We start from the raw sequence: 12,448 nt of genomic DNA, 5'->3' as shown, positions 1-12,448 counted from the left end.
GCGAGGCAGCCACTGGGATCCTGGCAGAACTGCTTGGGATGCTCCACACCTGAGGTCATCCTCCAAAGGGGCGCAGAGGGGCTGTGGTTCTCAGCATCACGTGCTGCCTGCTACTGGTTGAGAGGTTTGGGGGGGGGGGGGGGGGGGGCATCACCTCCTTTTGGAGTGGGCAACAACACCCCTCGCCAGGTGCCAGGGAGCCTTGGGTGATGTTGGTGGGTGGTGCAGCATCTGGTTGCATGGGGATGGGGTGATGGGAGCCACAGGGAGCATTCTGTCTGCCCAGGGTGGGTGGCACAGGTACAGGACTGATGGGGCAACGCCAGACCATTTTCCGGCTCCATCGAGCCTCTCTGGACCGGCCGCCATGGGCTGTGCGCACCCAGCTCCCTGCACCCAGCACGGGGGTCCTGGGCAGCCCTTGAGGGGGGCAGTGGGTCTCTTTAAGAGGGTGCAGTGCTGGGGAGGTGAGCCAGGGCCACCAGAAAGCAGGAGGGTGAGCTCATGGCAAAGCTGCCCCAGTCATGTGGAGCAGCCACAGCTGACGGTGCCCTTGGGCTGCGGGACGGAGGGGCCGGCAGCATAAAGCCCTGCGGCCAGCAGAGCCGCCGGCAGCACCAGGAGCCAGGGCCGGGCAAGGAGGAGAGGCTGCATCCTGCACAGGACTGTGCACTGCGGGCAGACATGGAGCTGGATGTGCAACGGGCCAAGGATCTCATCGAGCAGAAGCTGGCAGAGGAGGAGGAGGAGGAGAAGGTGGGTCCACAGGGTAGGGGGGACCTGCCTGGGCTGCAGCAGGGACCCGCTTTGCGCTGTGTCCATCTTTAAGGACTCAGATGTGAGAAGGCTGGCACTGACCCTGCCATCCCGGGGAAAGCAGCGAGGTGGCCAAGGGCTCACAGGGGCATCGGGTTCCCAAACCAGGAGCTCTTGCCCATGGGGCAGAGCCGAGCAACAGGCAGGTGCTCAGCTTGCCAAGTAGGGCAGGTGGGCAAGCATAAGACCAAGGGCTGCTTGGGTGTCCTGTAGACCTCAGCAGCAAGCTGTGAGCTGTGCCCAGAGCCACCTCCACTGGCGGACTGGGGACAGAGGTGGTGGGGTTGCTCCGTGCCCAGCCAGGACCATGCAGCCCCCCTGTACCCATGCAGCGACTCAAAGAAGATGGCACACGGGAGCCACCAGCTGTGGAGCGGATGAGCACACCTGACCTGGAGGAGGAGAAACGCCGTGGCCCCAGGAACTGGGGCCTTGAGGCCATCAAGGTGAGGGACAACAGGGAGCAGGGGGCGTGGGGGGCAGCTGGGCATAGAGGAGGTAAATAGGGCTTTGCATGTCCCCCCCAAGGGCCAGGAGCGGGTGCGGAAGAGCTCAGTGGACCTGCGGCGAGAGATCATAGACGTGGGGAGCATCCAGCGCCTCATCGAGCTCCGCAAGCAGCGCCGGCAGCGCCGGGAGGAGCGGGCAGCCACCCCTGAGCCCCCCCCACCGCCTGAGCCCCTGGAGATTGTATGTCAGGGGGTCCCAGGGTGCGGGAGGGGGCTGCTGGGACAGGGGCTAGAGCCCCCATGGGCCAGACCCCAAGTCACCTTGCCAGCCGAGGACCTCCCCAGGGAAGCAGGGCAGGGGGGGCCCCGTGTTGTCCCCTTTCCCGTGTCCCTGTGATGCTCCAGCCCTGAGCCCATCCTGCCACCAGGAGGGTCCTGTGGAGCCGGAGACCTTCCTGCGAGCTGCCGTCCAGGGCAAGATGCGTGTCATCGAGAAGTTTCTGGCAGATGGTGGCTCCCCCGACACGTGTGACGAGGTAGTGTCCCCAAAGGCTGCTGGCTGCCCCCCACCTGTGCCCTGCCACCATGCCCCGCCATGCCTGCTGGCAGAGGCTGGGACCACCGGGACAGGGCTGGGTGTACAGCTGGGCTGGGGATGAATCCATCTGCCAACGTGGTGCCTTGTCCCCCCAGTTCCACCGCACAGCTCTGCACCGCTCCTCGCTGGAAGGACACACGGACATCCTGCAGAAGCTGCTGGACAGTGGGGCCACTGTCAACTTCAGGGACCGGGTGAGGCCAGATCCTGGCCCCGACTCCGTGCTGGTCTGAGCCTCCGGGCATGGTGCAGCTGGAGCAACAGCAGGGTTGGGGTCCCCGCAGCAGGGCAGTGCTGTCCCCACTGCCGAGGTGGCCGCAGGCAGGGCTCTGCTGGCTCAGCCCAGGCACGGGGACCAGCTGGGGCAGGGGACAGACACGGGGTGGGGTGTCCCCTGCCATCGCCATGACGTGGCTCTGTGCGCTCAGCTGGACTGCACCGCTGTGCACTGGGCCTGCCGGGGTGGGCACCTGGATGCTGTCAAACTGCTGCAGGACCATGGGGCAGACCTCAACCTGAAGGACAAGGTATGCAGGGCAGAGTTGGAGGGCATGGAGCTGGGCCAGGGGCATGGGCGTGCCCTGGGGGACCAGGACTGGCCCTGTGCTAGGCTAGCAGGGGTGGGTGCTGATCCCCTCTGGTGTCCATCTCCTCCCCCCTCAAGCTGCTCAGCACCCCCCTCCACGTGGCCGCCCGGACGGGACACCTTGACATCGTGGAGCACCTCATCCACTGCGGGGTGGACATCAACTCCCCGGACAGGGTGAGCGCTGCGGTCGCGCAGTCAGCACTGGGTGGGTAACACTGATCTCTCCTCCCTTGGCTGACCCCTCCAGGGGCTCCCAGCACCTGCAGCAGGGCATGACCAGACACACTCGCATCCCTGCCTCAGGTGCTGGCAGCTGCAGCCAGAGCTGGGACAGCGTTGTGGTTTAACCCCAGCCAGCAACTAAGCACCACACAGCCACTTGCTCACTCCCCCCCCGCCAGTGGGATGGGGAGGACAATCAGAAAAAACAAGTTAAATTTATGGGTTGATACAAGAACAGTTTAATGACTAAAATAAAATATGATGAGAGTAATAATAATAGTAGTAATAATTGTAATGAAAATGAGTATAGCAAGAAGAGAGAGAGAAACAAAATCCAAGAAAAGACAAGAGATGCACGATGCAATTGCTCGCTACATAGTGACTGATGCCCAGACAGTCCCCGAGCAAAGATCACCCCTCCTGGCCAACTTCCCCCAGTTTATATACTGAGCATGACGTTCTACGGTATGAAATATTCCTTCGGCTTGTTTGGGTCAGTTGTCCTGGCTATGGTCCCTCCCAGCTTCTTGTGCTCCTGCTCACTGGCAGAGCATGGGAAAAATCCTTAACTTAGGGTAAGCACTACTTAGGAACAATTAAAACATCAGTGTGTTATCCACATTATTCTCGCCCTAAATCCAAAACACAGCAGTGTACCAGCTACTAGGAAGAAAATTAACTCTATCCCAGCTGAAATCATGACAGGGGGGCACCGTTCCCCTTGTCCTCATGGGGAGGTGTGTATGCGGGGAGCCAGGGAGCAGTGCTGGGGACAGGCAAGGGGTCCCTGTCCCCGGGACTGGACCATGATCTCCATTCTGGCTGTGTCTCTCGCAGGAAGGCGACACAGCGCTGCATGACGCCACGCGGCTCAGCCGCTACAAGATCATCAAAATGCTGATTCTGTACGGGGCCGACATGATGGCCAAGAACCATGTGAGCAGGGGGAGGTCAGCACCAGGGCCGTTTGCTGCCCTAACATGTTACACCACCCCAGCCCCAGCCTCTCTCTGCCTGCTCTTGCAGGCTGGCAAGACCCCAACGGACCTGGTGCAGCAGTGGCAGGTGGACACACGCCAGGCGCTGGAGACCAAGGAGCAGCCGCAGGGGGAGATGGAGGTCCCCGCGTGACAGCACTGGGCAGGGACCAGGGACCTGGCTTGGTTCCAAGGAGCAGGATCCAGCCAAGACTTGTCCGTGTCAATAAAAGCCAGCAAAGAGCAGTGTTTGGCCTCAGGGGACTGTGGGACTGGGCAGCCTGCGCCAGGGGTGATGGAGTGATGAAGATGGGTGATCTGGGGAGCTGAGTTACCCGGCAGCACGGATGTGCCCTGACTCCTAGCACAGGGACTGGGGTGTTGGTGACACCATGGGGCCAGAACACGAGTGGTTCAAGGGTGGGACTCCTTGCTGCAGGATGCCCTGGTTGCTTGCAGTGCTTCAAAGTCCCACCTGAGCAAGCTCAGGGAGGAAAACTACATCAAGGGCAGCTCAATCCAGGTTCATGCTGTGCTGGAGGCTGGGATTGCGCCAGGAAGCAGCAGCCATACCCCTGCCAGGCAGCCACTCCATGGCTGCTTTTTCTCCTGCTTTCCCCACTGGAGCCATCCCCGTGGGGACACAGCAGCCGCTTTGCAGGCTCGTGACTTCTGCTGAGTGCAGTGCTCATTACTCCCTACCCAGAAACGCTCCTTCTCACCTGTTTACAGGAAACCCTACACCAACACCCAGAGCAGGGGAACCCTGCTCACAGCCCCGGGGACTCCCTGCAATGCCTGGTCCCTCCCCAGCCCTGCAGCCTGTCTCCGTAGGTGGCAGAGGGATGGCTGCCAGGACTGGCAAGCGGAAGGCAAAGCGCAGCTGAGGTGGCCGGGGCTCACCCGGAGGGGTGCTGAGCTCCAGCAGCCGAATCCTGGAGCAGGGAAGAGCATTCTGAGCTCACCCAGTACCGCCCCCCACATCGTCTGCCCAGCCAGGTTGCGGGTCCCTCACGTGCCCCGTCAAACATTAACAGCCCCTCGGCAGGGCAGGCAGCACGGCCAGCAGCAGCACCCAGCCACCATGGCACTCAGCACCCGCCTCGCCTGGCCCCTCCGGCCTGCCCTGGCAGCTCTGTGCCAGGCAGCCCGTGGGCAGCGCCGGGGGCTCAGCGTCCCCGTGGGACCAGGGCACTCACTCGACCTCGGGGGCATCTTCCCGCCCCTCGCCACCCCCTTCTCACCCACGCAGGAGGTGGACTATGCCCAGCTGGAGGGGAACCTGCGCCGCTACGCCAACGTCCCCTTCCGAGGTGAGTGCTGCCCACTGCCCCTCTCTGTGCAGGCTCCTGCCAGACCCTGCCTGCCACAGGGGCTGTGCGACAGTGTGCAGGCAGCCTGTTGGCTTCCCAAGGGTGGGTGCTCAGCCTCCAGCCAGACTTTGCTCTGGGGTTGGCAGCCCCTTGGGTGACCCACGTGGGACCCTTTTCAAGGCATATGCCCACGCAGCCTGGGCACACACGTATGTCCTTGTACACCCCTGTTACACTCTGGTGCATGCTTGCATGCACGCTCCACACATGTGCAGGCTTGCACATGTTCTCCACACGTAGCTGCAGGCTTGCACCTGCCCTCTGCACACTCACACAGATTCAGCACCACAGGATGCATATCTGTTGATTGCCAGGATGGATGGATGGGAGGAGAGGGGCTGCAGGAAGAGGCTGGGGCTTGCAGGGATGTGTCCCGGGGTCTCCTCTCTTCTGACCAGGCTGTGAGTCCAGGGCTGTGGGGATGGGGACTGGAGAGGGTACACCGTGGGCTGCAGAGCCTTTTCTGAGTGCCCAGGGACAAGGAAGGCAGAGAGGATGATGGGGACACCCAACCCTCCTGGCATCCTGGAGCCCTGGCTGCTGCAGCAGAGCCTGGCAGCAGTGGGCTGGAGCTGGCCTGCCTGTGCCCGTGGTGCTGGCAGGGTCCCAAGAAAAGGGTTTGTGTGCCCCAACCGGGGACAGGACAGCACAGACTGGCTCCAGGCACCAATAAATGCCCAGCTAGCAGTGCTGCGTGGGGGTGGTTTCTGGGAATGGAGACAGGCAGGCGGTGTGTTCAGTCCACAGAGTGCAAACACAAAGGTGCTCGGGTAAGGGATGGCACCGCCGGTGCTCCCTGTGGTGCAGGTGGGCACCTGCCATCTGGGGGGCACATACCCACATGTGCCCTTTGGGGAGGAGCCCACGGCTTTGCCGGGCACCTGCAGGAGCCTCCTGGCCCAAGAGAGCTGCTGGATGCAGGCATCAGGCTGCACTGGGTGCCTAGTGCCCACCCGAGAGTGGGGTGTGGAGAGGGCAGGAACGGCTGCGCCATGGGCACCCTGCTCCTGTGCCCGAGCCCTGCCTTCCCCACGCTTGCGTTTCAGGGCTGGTGGTGCTGGGCTCCAATGGGGAATACCCCTACCTGGCACCCCGTGAGCGGCTGGAGGTGGTGAGCTGCGTGCGCCGGGCTCTGCCCAGGGACCGCCTGCTGCTGGCTGGCTCAGGCTGTGAATGTGAGTGCCTGTGTGGGCAGCGTGGGGGCCATGTGTCCCCCCCGGGGCATCCCTCACCCCTCTGCCTCCTCCCCAGCCACCCAGGCCACCATCGAGCTGACAGTCAACATGGCAGAGGCAGGGGCCGATGTGGCGCTGGTCGTGACACCCTGCTACTACCGGGGCGCCATGACCAGCGCCGCCCTGGTCCAGCACTACACGGAGGTGAGCCATGTCTGGTGCCCGCTGGCAGCCCCAGCTGGGGCAGCAGCACGGACAGGGAGTGCATCGCGCACATCTCTGACCCACCCCAGCTGCTGAGTTCTGCCCGGCTGCCCGTAGGTTGCCGATGCATCCCCCATTCCCGTGGTGCTCTACAGCGTCCCTGCCAACACTGGCCTGGACCTGCCCCTGGAGGCTGTCCTCACCCTGGCTCAGCACCCCAACATCGTCGGGATCAAGGACAGCGGTGGGGATGTGAGTGGGGCAAGGCTTTCCTGGGGCTGGCTGCCATCAAACCTTGCCCCAAGCTGGGAATGGGGAGCTGGGACTTGCAGCCCTCCCCTGGGCCCTGGGGATGCCGCATGAGCCCCATGGAGGGGAGACGGGGTGATGCCTGCCCCGGGGCACAGCGTGTTTCTCTCCAGATTACCCGCATGGGGCTGATGGTCCACAAGACACGGCAGGAGGATTTCCAGGTGCTGGCGGGATCGGCTGGCTTCCTGATGGCGAGCTATGCCCTGGGTAGGTGCTACTGCCCCTGCTCAGCTGGGAGCATGGGATGCTGCCCCGGGGGCACTGGTAGGGACTGGCAGCTGGGTGGGAGGAGGCAGGTGAGAGACAGCAATGCCTGGGAGGTGCTGGTTTGGCATCGCATGCCAAACGGGCTGCCAATGTGCTCTGGTGTCCCCAGGTGCATCTGGGGGGGTCTGTGCCCTCGCCAATGTCCTGGGTGCCCCGCTGTGCCAGCTGGACCACCTGTGCCGCAAGGGCCACTGGCAGGAGGCCCGTGACCTCCAGCACCGGCTCATTGAGCCCAACACGGCGGTGAGTGGGCAGCACCCTCTGGGATGCTGCAGGGTGGGGGTGCCAGGCCATGACAGCACTGGGAGGCAGCAAAGGATGGAGGTCCTTGGGGCTGTGGGGGGTGGAGTGGTGGTCTAGGGGTGACAGGATGAACAGAACCCGGCCGGTGAGCCAAGTGAGCCTGGAGGCAGAGGGGTGGGAAATGCCAGCCCTGCCATGCCAGGAACAGTGTGTCCACTGGCAGCAGGTCCCTGCCTGACCCCCTGAAGGCAAGGCCACCTATTTATAGGCAGCGATGGGGGGAAGAGCTGCTCCTCCCTGGGCCTCCCACTCCACTGCAGGTACTTCACTGCGGGGCTGCAGCCACCCCGCAGCCTGCCCAGCCTTGCAGCCCTGCATGGGGCTGGTGCAGGAGCCCACAGAGCATGCTGCTGTGTCCCACACGAACCAGCAAGCCCCCGCACCCTCCCTCCTGCAGGTCACCCGTCGGTTTGGAATCCCAGGACTGAAGAAGGCCATGGAGTGGTTTGGCTACTACGGGGGTCCCTGCCGTGCACCTCTGGCCCCACTGAGCCCCCCGCAGGTTGAGGAGCTGAGGGGCGCCTTCAGTGCCAACGGCTGGTTGTGAGGGGTCCCCCCCACCCCTCCCTGCACCACGAAGGCAGGAGCCAGGGACCCCAGGAGTTGGGGATGTGGTGGGGACAGTGGGACGAGGCCAGGAGAAAGCCACCCATCTCACTCCTTCCTGCTGGACAGGGCTGCCCTGAGCAGAGTGGGTAGAGGGGGACACCCCGCACCCCCTGGCCACACTTGCATCCCTGCCAGCCCCCAGGGTCCTGCTGTCCCCACCTAGGAAGGGATGGATCCCTGCACCGTGAGCTGGGAATAAACCTGCTGCCCCCACTCTGTGTCTGCAGTCCTGCCCACGCAAGCAGCCCCCCACCCATCCCTGGTCCCAGCAAAAAGGACACGGCCCAGGCATTTGGCAACGTGGTTTACTCAGCTGAGGCCTGTGCAGGCAGCAGCACAAGGCAGGGTCATGGCAAGGCACGGGACCGGAGCGGGCAGAGACCGGCAGGGAGGGCACGGCCCCTAGAGCCCACCACCAGGCTGTGAGGGCTGCCAGGACCCCTGCACCATGGCCAGCCAGACCTCACTGGGGGTGAAGGTGAGCACGCAGGGGGGAGATGAAGAATGTGTGCAGGGGGCACGATGGGGAGCTGTGTGCCCCCTGCCCACCCTGCCTGCCCCTTTGCCACGCCCCTATCCCACCCCCACCCTTCCCAGGCCCCCTGCTCCAGCCCTGGCACCCCACGCAGCCCTGCTCGTGCCCCTCATCCCAGGCTCCAGCTGACCCTGCTCCTTGCTCGCTATTGCTCCTGCCCTCCCCCAGCGTGCAGCAGACGTGGGCCAGGCTGGGCGTCCCTCGGTCCCCCTCAGTGGGGATGCTGCTGTAGATGTCCCCAAGGCAGTGGGTGGGCTGGATTGGCACAGGAATGAGGAGGACACAGCCCATCAGCTGGCCCTGAGAGCAGGCTGGGTCCTTCAGGGGCACCATGTCACCCTGCTAAGGGCACGCAGGGGATGGCCAGTCACTCAGAGCTAAGGGCGGAGGCCACAGGGTGCCGGAGGTGCCCACCCTGCCTCGGGACCACGGTAGTGAAGGGGGCCAGGAGCTGCCCCTCTATGGACATGTGGTCCAGCCAGCAGCTCCCGTCCAAGGCACCCTGGCAGTGGGGTCAGGGGCCAGCCACAGCCCCTACAGCCCTGCTCCATCCTCTGCAGCAGGCTAGCAGCCCCGGTGGTCCACAGCCTTCCTGGGGGACAGAGGGGCCGAGCCCTGGCCACCCTGTCCCCCTGCTGCTCTGGCAGCTGCCAGGGCTATAGCCAGAGAGAGAAGGCACCATGGCTGCCCCGGGGCACTTGGGTGGAGAGCAGAGGGCCCCATCCCCCCCAGCTGCGGGGGTTCAGTGGGGGGGGCCTTGATGAGGACAGAGGGCAGAGGGGCACCCAGCAGTGCCACGTCCCTGCTCTGGGGATGGCGGGGCCAGCCAGTGCCCAGCAGCAGGGTCCATGCTGCGGCAGGAGGGGACGCGGGGCACCGTCATGCTGTCAGGTTGTGGGCAGACTTGGAGGCGCCCTGGGCCCTCTGGATGACGGCTGGGCATTTCTCCCGCCGCAACAGCTTGTTGTTCTCAAAGAAGCCCTCGTTGCGCGGCACCCCGTGGGAGCCGTCGGGGAAGGTCAGGAGACCTGGGGAGGGGAGGGAAGGGCTGGGAGTGAAGTGGCAGGGAGCAGCACCAACCGGGACCAGGCTGGAGGGACAAAGCGGGAGACGCTGGACAGGGCTGTGCTGAGCTGGAGCAGCGCGGGGCTGCAGCTGCCTGCACCATGCCGCCAGGCACTCACCGAAGCCATACACGCGCCCGCCTTTGAACTCGCCCTCAAAGGTCATGTTGTCGCAGCGGGTGAAGACGCCGACGCCGTTGAACTTGCCCTGCACAAACTCCCCCTCGTACCTGCATGGGGGGAGTTCCTGAGGCAGCAGCTCCCCAGAAGCAAGTGGGGACACCCGGGGGGGGGGTGTACGCAGGGGTGCCACGCTCACCTGGAGCCGTCGGAGAAGGTGAGCACGCCGCAGCCATGGAAGAGCCCATTCTCAAAGTGCCCCACATAGGCGGTGCCGTCGGCAAACGTCAGCTGCCCAACACCATGCCTGCGACCTAGGCGAGGGCGGAAACAGGCAGGGCTGGACGGAACAGGCAGTGCTGGACAGAAGGAGGCAGGGACTGCCCCGGCATGGTGCTCTGCAGGGACGTGGGGGCTGTTTGGCCCCCAGCACAGGCAGCACCGACCCCTCCCGCCCCATCTCACCTTCCTTCCACTCGCCACGGTACTCCTCCCCGTTGGAGTAGGTGAAGGAGCCTTTGGTGAGGGTCATGGTGGCTGTCTCCGGCAGCACAGTGCAAGAGCTGGCAGGGAGAGGCGCGGAGGGTGGCTGCTGGGAGGGGGGAGCAGCCGGGCTCGCCCAGAGTCCCCGCATCCCCTCAGCTCACAGAGAGGCACGTGTCTGCCCTAGGGATGGCTCTGCTGTGGTACACTGCAGATGAGGAGGTGACCTCAGGAGCACGGCCACCCTGCCTTGCCTCTGAAACCCCAGCCGCCGGGTTTGGGTTGCTGCCCGCCCCACTGCAGGGCTCAGGGCAGTATGAGCCCACGGGGGTCACAGCCCTGTGAAACGTGAGTGAGCAACAGGAAGAGGAGCGCGGCAGCAGCTGGCTGCCTCCAGCATGGCTCCCTGGCAGGACCCGAGGGGCCCCGCAACACGGCAGGCTCAGAGCAGGGACCACCCTCAGCTCTGTTGGGGCAGTCCCAGGAGGAAACAGGCATTCTGGAGAGGAGATGCTTGCCGGGTTGTGCCGACTCTTCAGGGGAGGGAGCAGAGAGCTTGTGGGGTTTGCAGCTCCAGCATCAAGGATGGGCAGACCTGGCTCACTCCCCAGGAATGGAGTGGCCCCTCCTCCTAAGAGGGACAGCAGGGAGAGGGCCCTGGCCTGGCTCCAAGAGTTTGCAATCCTGCCTGCCGACAGCCAGCAGCCCCCGGAGCAGTGCACACTCCCAAAGCCGCCGCCACGCAGCACAGCTTTCCCCAGCACACAGGGAAGGCACCAGCATGGAGACAGCCCCATGGGTGGGCTGGGCGCTGCCTCTCCAGCAGCTCCCGGTGCGGCTCAGGCAGTGCCTGTGATGGGAAGGGGCTCCCCACTTCCAAAGAAGGTCTCCCCGCTCACACCGGACTGTGCATCCCTGGGGAGATGGGTGCTGAGCCACGCTAACCAGGACACGGCGCCCAGGCGCTCATCAGCAGAGAACTTGCAAGGGCTTTGTGTACAGAGGAGAAATGGCCCCCAGCCAAGCTGAGCAGCGACTGAACACTGCTCTCTGCTGATGGCAGAGACCAGGAGCTCAGCGCCGACTCCCCAGCCTGCCCAGCACCTCTGGGAACACCGGTGCCAGGAGGAGGAGAGGGTGCTGCTGGGGGCTGTTAACACCAGCTGCAGGGAAGGGCTCCCTCCACCAGCACAGCCTGTGCCTGGACCTGCAACTTCAACCAGGGGACGAGCAGCATTTGCCTGTGAGCAACCCGGCCTGCCCAGCAGCTGGATGTCCCCCCAGTGGCACCCACACACCCCAGAGCCCTGCACGCACAGCGCCCACAGCAAGCGGTGGCCATGTATGCAGCACATCTTGAGCTGTGCATGCCTCCACTCTGAGCCCACAACCTGCCCGGGCCACGCACCCACGGGCTGGAGCCACGCGTGGGGGCAAGGGGTGCATGACCCAGTTGGGCCACACACCCCTGGGCAGCGCATGGACACCCTTCCCGTGCCACGCACCCACAGGGGACACATGCACACCCCACCCGGGTAGCGTGCTCAGAGGTGGCGATGGCACCCACGGCTGATTCATGCACACCCCACTGGATCGGCGCCCTGTCGTGTCCATGCACCCACGGCTGATGCACCCACGCCCCGCTGTGTCCATGCACCCACGGCTGATGCACCCACGCCCCGCTGTGTCCATGCACCCACGGGCGATGCGTGCACGCCCCACCGGGTCCATGCAGCCAGGGGCGGTGCACGCACGCCCCGCCGGGACACCCGTGGCGATGCCCGCAGGCGGTGCGGGCGGGCCGGGCGGCGCAGGGACCCGCGGCCCGCGCTCACCTGGCTCCGCGCTCGCCGCCCGCACCGCTCCCCACAGCGGTCCCGCCGAGGGGCGGTGGCACGGCCACCTCCCCTGCCAGCCCCCCGCCCCGCCGGGCGGCTCCACGCCGCCAGCGTCCATCCCCGCCCGCCGTTGGCTGTCTCCACGGCAACCGCTAGCAACGCGGCTGCTCATTGGCCGGCTTCGCAACACGCCCTCTCCAGCCGCCATCTTTGTCTGGGGCAGGGCGTCCTCCTCCCCGGGCGTGTCGGCAGAGGGGCAGCACCCCCCCTCTGACGCCATCTTTGCGAAGAGCAGCAGGGGGCGCTGCCGCTCCCGGGCGGCCATCTTTGTGTGGGGCACTGACGCCTGCCCCCACGGCAGGGGCGTGAGGCCGGCGGACCCCCTCCCGCCCCGGCCAAGCGGTGCGAGGCGTGGGGGCCCTCCAGGCCCGCCTCGTCCGGCACCGCGGCCGCCACCGCCCTCCCGGCGGGCGCGGCTCCCACGGCGACGCCCGGTCTGGGCGTGGCGCGGCGG

The 12,448-nt window shown here is 65.3% G+C and overlaps 3 protein-coding genes across 4 annotated transcripts; 2 read left to right on the top strand and 1 right to left on the bottom strand.

The window, feature by feature from the left end:
* Window positions 1–134: 134 nt before the first annotated feature.
* On the top strand, window positions 135–3,897 carry ANKRD2 (ankyrin repeat domain 2). Its single transcript, XM_074875085.1, has 9 exons — window positions 135–756; window positions 1,149–1,262; window positions 1,345–1,506; window positions 1,694–1,801; window positions 1,959–2,057; window positions 2,292–2,390; window positions 2,528–2,626; window positions 3,512–3,610; window positions 3,701–3,897. Exons 1-9 carry the CDS (start codon window positions 505–507, stop codon window positions 3,803–3,805), a joined length of 1,137 nt encoding a protein of 378 aa, XP_074731186.1. The 5' UTR covers window positions 135–504; the 3' UTR covers window positions 3,806–3,897.
* A 798-nt stretch (window positions 3,898–4,695) lies between these two features.
* HOGA1 (4-hydroxy-2-oxoglutarate aldolase 1) lies at window positions 4,696–8,107 on the top strand. The gene is made up of 7 exons (XM_074875072.1): window positions 4,696–4,964; window positions 6,071–6,199; window positions 6,276–6,403; window positions 6,521–6,655; window positions 6,826–6,922; window positions 7,092–7,225; window positions 7,683–8,107. Exons 1-7 carry the CDS (start codon window positions 4,736–4,738, stop codon window positions 7,830–7,832), a joined length of 1,002 nt encoding a protein of 333 aa, XP_074731173.1. The 5' UTR covers window positions 4,696–4,735; the 3' UTR covers window positions 7,833–8,107.
* A 74-nt stretch (window positions 8,108–8,181) lies between these two features.
* On the bottom strand, window positions 8,182–12,049 carry MORN4 (MORN repeat containing 4). Of its 2 annotated transcripts, XM_074875070.1 has the most exons (5): window positions 11,932–12,049; window positions 10,079–10,176; window positions 9,813–9,927; window positions 9,614–9,723; window positions 8,182–9,457 (listed from the first exon to the last, which is right to left on the bottom strand). In XM_074875070.1, exons 2-5 carry the CDS (start codon window positions 10,143–10,145, stop codon window positions 9,309–9,311), a joined length of 441 nt encoding a protein of 146 aa, XP_074731171.1. In that variant the 5' UTR covers window positions 10,146–10,176; window positions 11,932–12,049; the 3' UTR covers window positions 8,182–9,308. The 2 variants fall into 2 exon arrangements, with proteins under 2 accessions (XP_074731171.1, XP_074731170.1); XM_074875069.1 differs by lacking the exon at window positions 11,932–12,049 and having other exon boundaries at window positions 10,079–11,842.
* Window positions 12,050–12,448: the final 399 nt, after the last annotated feature.

The sequence above is a fragment of the Strix uralensis genome, chromosome 7 (assembly GCF_047716275.1).
Source record: "Strix uralensis isolate ZFMK-TIS-50842 chromosome 7, bStrUra1, whole genome shotgun sequence".
Taxonomy (NCBI): domain Eukaryota; kingdom Metazoa; phylum Chordata; class Aves; order Strigiformes; family Strigidae; genus Strix; species Strix uralensis.
Note: the sequence above shows the minus strand (reverse complement) of the source record. Positions and strands in the feature narration are given on the sequence as shown.

Bases quoted from the DNA above. Each gene is read 5' to 3' on its own strand.
- ANKRD2 (XM_074875085.1), top strand. From the start codon at position 505: ATGGCAAAGCTGCCCCAGTCATGTGGAGCAGCCACAGCTGACGGTGCC. The intron at 1,263-1,344 runs GTGAGGGACAAC...GTCCCCCCCAAG, and splicing joins GGGGCCTTGAGGCCATCAAG to GGCCAGGAGCGGGTGCGGAA. The intron at 3,611-3,700 runs GTGAGCAGGGGG...CTGCTCTTGCAG, and splicing joins ACATGATGGCCAAGAACCAT to GCTGGCAAGACCCCAACGGA.
- HOGA1 (XM_074875072.1), top strand. From the start codon at position 4,736: ATGGCACTCAGCACCCGCCTCGCCTGGCCCCTCCGGCCTGCCCTGGCA. The intron at 4,965-6,070 runs GTGAGTGCTGCC...CTTGCGTTTCAG, and splicing joins CGCCAACGTCCCCTTCCGAG to GGCTGGTGGTGCTGGGCTCC. The intron at 6,404-6,520 runs GTGAGCCATGTC...GGCTGCCCGTAG, and splicing joins TGGTCCAGCACTACACGGAG to GTTGCCGATGCATCCCCCAT.
- MORN4 (XM_074875069.1), bottom strand. From the start codon at position 10,247: ATGCGGGGACTCTGGGCGAGCCCGGCTGCTCCCCCCTCCCAGCAGCCA. The intron at 9,928-10,078 runs GTGAGATGGGGC...GCCCTCGCCTAG, and splicing joins CCGTGGCGAGTGGAAGGAAG to GTCGCAGGCATGGTGTTGGG. The intron at 9,724-9,812 runs GTGAGCGTGGCA...CCCCCCATGCAG, and splicing joins ACCTTCTCCGACGGCTCCAG to GTACGAGGGGGAGTTTGTGC.